Below are 7467 nucleotides of genomic sequence, written 5' to 3'. Positions count from 1 at the left end.
TTTTTAATAATATTATTTGTTTATTTTAAATCTTAAATCTTAAATCTCTTTTTTTAATACATGTCTAATTCTTTTTGGAATTTTCAAAAAATAATTTTTGGGGAAAAATATGTTGACGCCTTAATACTTAGACAAGGGACAAAAACAAGTAAGATAGTTGAGGAATTAATTAAGGATAGTTGACAAATTAGTGCTAATTTTAGTGGAAGGGGATTTATTTAAGGTGATTTTACTGTTGTATCAATGTATCATGATGATGATATAGCACTCATGCTATTAGTGGTGGTAGTGGCCTTACACATCTTATGGGTGGGGTAACATATATATACAGTAAAACTCTGAACCATCCAACTGGGAAAGGGATATCTATCCAAGCACATTAATTGGATCTTGATTGAAAATCTCTGACAAATTAGATGGTGAATGTCTAAGATTCTGTGTCCCCCCATTTTGATTTTGCTGGGCCATGTGCATCGTATGCAGTCAAAGGATGTTTTTATTATTTAGTCCATTTTTTCAGTGGATAACTAGGGAAACATTATTTGAGGGGAAAGTAATGTTTGGTGACAAATCCATTTTGCATAAGATACCTTCTTACATCCTTTTATTGATGAATTATGAATCATCACTATATTCTCTGATATATTCGCTTTATATTTACAATTCCATATATTATTAATTCTTTTAATAATTTATTATTCTACTAAAAAAAATTCATAAAACAGAGATAAATAATAGCTAATATGTAATATTAGTAAAATATTGTTGTATTTAGATATTTTCAATTTTAAAACGAAGAGAATGGTTTATTCACGGCTAAATAATAAATGACATATATTCAGTAGAAAATATGTATTCACTTCTCATTCCATATGAATTGTAACTTGTGCATATACTTGTTTGAAGAATAATGGGTAGTCAGAATCTCTGAGGAAGCAAGTTGGATTTGTGTCCACACTGACACTACAGTGTGTGACCACTTAAATAACTATGACTTAAAACCACATTGCATGGCTAACACGCCATATATACCACCCATCATTCAACTTCTGTTCCAGGTGCATAAAACACACACGTAGTGGTAATGCATGTGAACACAACATAGGGTGGAATATAATGCATGTTACACTCCAAAGGATAATATCACAAACACTTCTTATTCACATACACATCATCTTTTTATCCTCATTTAGAAACTGATAAAATTACCTATCTCTTCCAATATATTAGATAATATAAGAATTCATATTCAAATCCGTCCCTTAAATATAATATATTTTTTAAATTAATTTTCAAAATATTTTATTAGTTATATTATATTTTAAAAAACGTAACCGTAAATTAAATTGGATTTTTTGTCAGTTAGATGATAACGTGTCACATTAAATGTCATGTGACATGATAACATAATATATTAATACTATGTGTCAAAAATAATTAATTTACACGTTCATGATTATAATTGATTGAACAATTATTTTGTGGCACGTAAATTAACATGCCATATCATCATATTACGTAGTAGTGTAGTACTTAATATGATACATCATCATTTAACTTAAAAAAATGTCAATTTAATTTGTGGTTATATTTTTTAGGGACTAATATGATTAACAAAATTTTATAGGGATCAATTTAAAAAATGAATTCTCTTTCATAGACAAATTTTAGTATTAACTCGATAATATAAGTATTTAACCTCATTAAAGTTTAGGTATAAGTCATTTAAGTTAGGTAACTATATCTGAGATAATAGGCATATAAACTTATTAGGTTGTGAAAAGGAGGTTAGAGACACAATATTTTTGTATTTTCTATATTTTTTAAAACTGAGGACGTAATTCAAATACAATTTTAGTATTTCTATATTTTATAAATTTTGACAGATGACAAATCAATGGGTGTAATATGTAATAATAGCTCTTACTCTTTTGAAGTATAATTTAGCCTATGGCAATATTGGTTACCAAATGATACATGGATAAATCACTGCATAGTTTGTTTTTGCAATCAATCATTTTTCCATGAAGATCAGATCATAACATTTTAATTGGTGTGCAATTCTGTGTGTATTAAGGTTTTTGGACAAGGCTGCAATTAGACAAGAGAGTACTAGTGGTTCCCCAAGAGCACCATTAACAGTAACACAAGTTGAAGGAGCAAAACTCATATTTGGAATGGTCACTATATGGCTGGTAACACTGATTCCCAGCACCATTTGGGCACAAATCAACACCCTCTTTGTGAAACAAGGCACCACATTGGACCGAAAACTCGGCTCCGATTTCAGAATCCCAGCAGCATCTCTTGGAAGCTTTGTCACACTCTCCATGCTTCTCTCAGTGCCAATGTACGACCGGTTCTTCGTCCCCTTCATGCGCCAGAGAACCGGCAACCCCAGAGGGATCACATTGCTCCAGAGACTTGGAATTGGGTTCTCAATGCACATCATAGCTATTGCAATAGCTTATGCAGTGGAAGTTAAGAGAATGCATGTTATAAAGGAAAACAATGCAATTGGTCCTAAAGATGTTGTTCCTATGAGCATATTCTGGCTATTGCCACAATATGTTCTTATTGGTATAGCTGATGTGTTTCATGCAGTTGGATTATTGGAATTCTTCTATGATCAATCCCCTGAAAACATGCAGAGTCTGGGCACAACTTTTTTTACTAGTGGAATTGGTGTTGGGAACTTCTTGAACAGCTTTTTGGTGACTATGGTTGACAAGATCACAGGGAAGGGTGAGAGTAAGAGTTGGATTGGTGATAATTTGAACGATTGTCACTTGGATTACTACTATGGATTCCTGTTGGTGTTGTCAAGTGTGAATTTGATGGTGTTTCTTTGGGCTTCAAGCAGATACATTTACAAGAAGGAGTCTATAATGGTCAAAGATGGACTTTGTGTTGAAATGGAGGAGAATCCATCTATGGATGCATCTCTTGGATTGCAAGTATGAAAAACCATACTCTGATGCAAGGTACCTATTACGCTGTGTTCGGTTTCTGTTTTGAATTTGTAAACAGCAAAAAGTGAAAGCAGAACAGAACATGCCCTAAGCAAACTAGAGTATAAAAGATAAAGTAAGAAAAATAGTTAATATGGCAAGGCATATGTTAAATAACCAATTGTATATTTGGCACAAATTCATATCAGATTGTAATTTGAATTTAATTGGCCCCGGATAGGTAATTTTTCGAGTTAATTCAGATTCACAAGTTCGTTTAGAATTTACGGGGGAAAATGTATAAATATCATCGTTATAAATAACAGTCATACATGTAGTCGACCCTACTTAATGATATGCAAGTAATGAAATGCTAGTAGTTTTGCAGTAGTTGTTTAGCAGCTTTAATTTGTGCCAACATAATTTCATGTGCCAATGCTATTTTTCATATATTTTAATTGAGGTCCCTCTATCAATGCAAAAAGTCAGTAAATAATTTAATGTTGAAAAAAATGGGGTCATGAGCAAATTAAAGGAGAATAGATAATTAAATGAATATGGAGGACCAAGATCTAGTTCATTTCTTAGCGAACAGAAGTTTGATTCAACATTCAGTTTGTATACATTGAATTGAGTTAAGAGGTAAGAGGTTAGCACTGACAAGGATGACACTGAGATTTCACACTCAGCTTTATGTGTCAAGAAAATTAGCTACCTTGATGACAGAAACATCCAAATTAGATTCAGTAAGAATTTTCTTTGTTCGTTTCTTCTTATGGCCTTTTTCTTTGTTTGTTTTCTGTGTTTACTGTTAAAGAATCCAATCCTCAGCAAAATATTAGAGCTTCTAATTCTAAATTTCCATGTGAAAAATGCTACTAGAAGTGAAGAGCCGGCATCTCATACATTTCTTGCAGAAATACAATTGATTTAATAAACAACCAATAGAATACAATCAGTGTATAACAATTGACTTTATCTGTAACCAAGTAATAATAAGGTTGGTATAACTTGGTATGGTGTAATGACAATTAAGAATTCATCAAACATTCTTAATTCTCAAACAAGACCATGTATAGTATATATGGTATAAATATAAACAAATGAATTACAATAGTAACTTTGTCACAAGAAGTCACTTAGCTAGAGGTAAGTATTAATTCAAAGTATAAAATCATATGAATCCCTTTTTTTTAAGTACACAAACATATATAGTTGCTATTGCTGTTGCTGCTCACCTTGCCAAACTGAGACAATATCTTTCAAAGCTGGTTTTATATCTTCCTTCAATATCTTCTGGTATTCTATTGTATCACCACATGATCTCTTGATTTCAACCAAATGGAAAGAGGGGGCAAACTCGAATATTTCGACATCAATGGAAAGTGGCCCTTTCCTACCTTCCCTGGATCTCTCTAGTCTAAACAGGCCTCCATCCTTCTTAGCTATCTTCAACCCCAGAACTTGAGCGATATTCTCCAACGTGGAAATGATTGATGAAGCAGAGTTCATGGATGTAAATTTCATTACACCATCCTGTTCATCAATGCTTGCAAAAAGGCCAGACAAGTCAAGCCCGGCAGAAAGAGAAATTATATCGAAAGCATTTAAGTTATAGTTAACCAATGCTTGATTTGCCTCTGCAGAAGAACTTCCACTGTCACATAGGCCGAGAACTTTATCTGAATCAGCTGAAGCTGAATCTGGACCCTCTCTCCGCTTTTGATCTGATCTCAAATTGAGCCCCTTTCTGAACCAAGAACTTTCCATAACTTTTGCAGTGGATATCCTTGTTTTTGGGTTGGGATCAAGGATCCTTGCTAATAGTCTGCGCGCTTCAAATGAAAACCAGTTGGGAGATTTGTATTCTGCTTTGGTAATTTTCCTGTACAGTGCCATAAGATTCAAATCATAGAATGGCAAATGACCAGCCAAGAGAACATATAAGATCACTCCACAAGACCATACATCGGCTTTGGCTCCATCATAACCCTTTCGACTTATAACCTCAGGAGCGACGTATGCAGGCGTTCCACAAACGGTTTGCAGCATGTTGGCTTGGCTATGAGACTCAACTAGTGCACTCAGTCCAAAATCTGCTACCTTAAGAACACCATTATCATCCAAGAGCAAGTTTTCCGGCTTCAAATCCCTATGATAAACACCCCTTCTGTGGCAAAAATCGACAGCACTGATCAGTTGTTGAAAGTACCTCCTTGCCATGTCCTCATGTAGTTTACCTCTTGCTACCTTGTTGAATAGTTCACCCCCTTTTGCATATTCTATGATGAAGTAAATCTTGGTTTTGGTGGCTAAGACCTCATAAAGCCGCAACACATTGGGGTGCTTAACCAGTCTCATAATAGATATCTCTCGCTTGGTTTGATCCATCATCCCAACTTTCAGAATTTTCTCCTTGTCGATCACCTTAATGGCGACACTGTCACCGGTTTTGAGGTCCCTTGCATGGTAAACCTTTGCAAAGTTTCCTTGGCCTAATAGCCTGCCAAATTCATACTTTTGCATCAAAACATTCCCCCTTTTCTCCATTTCTCAGACACAATTCCTCAAACACAAAACAAGCACCCCGGTCTTGTGGTGCTTTCAAGCTTTATAAGCAAGGAACCTTTCTTTATCAAGTATATTTGCCTCAAAATTCACACTATCACCAAATTCCTTGTGTGTTTACAGCAATAGACGCATTCATCCGAATCCGTGGTTCTTGCCTACAAATTATGTAGATAAGGTACTCGATCAGCAATGTTCAGGAGGTGCATACAGCAGCATCCCCAGTCTCAATTCAAATTCTCTCCCTAATAGTGATAAGAAAAATTACCCAAAAACAGAAAAACAATGCCAGTTTTAAAAATCATACAAAATACAATGATCAATATTCCAATATAAAGACATAACACATAGTCATTTATGAAATTGATTCAGAACAGATGCAAATTCCACTGAAATAATCCAGTGAAGAACAAAGGGAATTACAAACTCACATAGCTAAAAACTAATCACATGTTCATCTAAAACCAGAAATGAAACAAAAAAACAAAAGAAATGCAAATCAACCTGTTCAGTTTCTCTTGATCGATCATCCGAGACACAGAATAATAAGCAACTAAGAAATGCCAAAGGAAAGATCACCTGAACTTCCAAAATTTTAACGAGCATAAGAAGGAAGCATATAAAGCTAAAGAAGAATATAAAGACAGAAGAAAGCAAAAAAAGGAAGCATTACCGTTTGAAGGGAAGAAGAGAGAGTGTGTGAGAGAGAGAGAAAGAGAGAAAGAAAGAAAGGCAAGAATGATATATATATATATATGAGGTTAATGCAAAGCAGGAAGTAATAAACTCATGTTGTAGTTGTAAAGGGCAGTTTTGGGGTTCCCCACACTACTTTAAAATTAGTGACAAGCACAACAAAAGGGAAGGTTCCCAAAGGTGGGGTACACAGTACACTATCATGTACTCAATTCATGCATTCAATATTAATTCTATTTCATTCCAAATATAATTTAAAGAAAGTAGAAAATCCTTATTACATATATAATAATTATAACCACTTATTTATATATTTTTTATTATATCTTTTCTATCTCTTTTAACTATTTTATAGTAACCAATTGGTTAATGTGGAGTGTGTATATAAGAATTTCTCTTAATTTAATTGAAAAACATTTAAAACTTTTACATTATTAGCCAATGAAAAGTGATTTGTGTGAGTAAAGATAATTTATCAATAATTATTATATATGTCATAAAGAGTAGTTTATTCTTTATTTTAGAGGGAACATAGTAGAATTCACCTAATTATTTATCATGATTTTTAAAATATAAAAAAAATAAGTAAAACGAAATCCAAAAAAATCATATACAAGGTGGTTAAAAAAGATTATGTATAAATAATTTTATTATAAACATGATATATGATAAGACTCAATGATATTATTTAATTAATATAATAAACTTCACCTAATGAAATAAGATTTTGATGTTTTTTGTTATTACAATCATGTCTCTTAAATCAAGTTACTAGTCTAATTAAGAAAGAAAGCAAAAGTATGATAAAAAATAAATAAATAATTATAATTAAACATAGAATAAAATAATTGTATTTTATAAAAATAGTAAAATTAATCTCTTAATAAATTATTCAAATTAAAGTCTTTTTCCGTCTCAAAAAAAAAAATGAAAGTCTTTTCTTCTCTCTCTTTAACTCTCCTCAAAGGGTACCATCAAAGATTTGTGTATTGTGTGCACTTGCTAGGTTGGTGGTGGAAATGGCACCACCCCAAACAACGAAAGTAAAGGTGACAATGACAATTTATTTGAATTACGTATTGTGAGATCCTACCACACTTGTATGAGATTTTTCTTTGGTTGAAAAATTTAAACTAACCATTTTTTTTTTCGTAGATTTTGATGTCTTTGTCACCCTTTTTAAAAGTAAAATAATGTTTTTGGTTGGAATATGCTCCCGGACTCCCGGTATCTGCTTTGATAAATCAAATTT

The 7467-nt window shown here is 32.8% G+C and overlaps 2 protein-coding genes across 4 annotated transcripts in view; one reads left to right on the top strand and one right to left on the bottom strand.

Moving 5' to 3' along the window:
- Nucleotides 1-3359, top strand: part of LOC107624040 (protein NRT1/ PTR FAMILY 5.1) — an 8216-nt gene extending 4857 nt beyond the window's left edge. Inside the window, exon 4 of the mRNA XM_016326480.2 lies at nt 2078-3359. Within this exon, the coding sequence (XP_016181966.1) occupies nt 2078-2963 (886 nt within the window). The 3' untranslated portion in view covers nt 2964-3359. The remainder of the gene's footprint in view (nt 1-2077) is intronic.
- On the bottom strand, nt 3959-6316 carry LOC107623846 (CBL-interacting protein kinase 2). 3 transcript variants are annotated; one of them, XM_016326237.2, is made up of 3 exons: nt 6193-6316; nt 6024-6098; nt 3959-5764 (listed from the first exon to the last, which is right to left on the bottom strand). In XM_016326237.2, the coding sequence occupies exon 3, from the start codon at nt 5499-5501 to the stop codon at nt 4170-4172; it is 1332 nt and encodes a 443-aa protein (XP_016181723.1). In that variant the 5' UTR covers nt 5502-5764; nt 6024-6098; nt 6193-6316; the 3' UTR covers nt 3959-4169. The 3 variants fall into 3 exon arrangements, with proteins under 3 accessions (XP_016181723.1, XP_016181724.1, XP_016181726.1); XM_016326238.2 differs by having other exon boundaries at nt 3959-5677; XM_016326240.2 differs by lacking the exon at nt 6024-6098 and having other exon boundaries at nt 3959-5677.

The sequence above is a fragment of the Arachis ipaensis genome, chromosome B10 (assembly GCF_000816755.2).
Source record: "Arachis ipaensis cultivar K30076 chromosome B10, Araip1.1, whole genome shotgun sequence".
Lineage (NCBI taxonomy): Eukaryota > Viridiplantae > Streptophyta > Magnoliopsida > Fabales > Fabaceae > Arachis > Arachis ipaensis.
This window is presented reverse-complemented; position numbering and strand designations above follow the sequence as displayed.

What these genes read in the sequence shown, in the direction of transcription:
- LOC107623846 (XM_016326237.2), bottom strand. Translation starts at nt 5,501, where the DNA reads ATGGAGAAAAGGGGGAATGTTTTGATGCAAAAGTATGAATTTGGCAGG.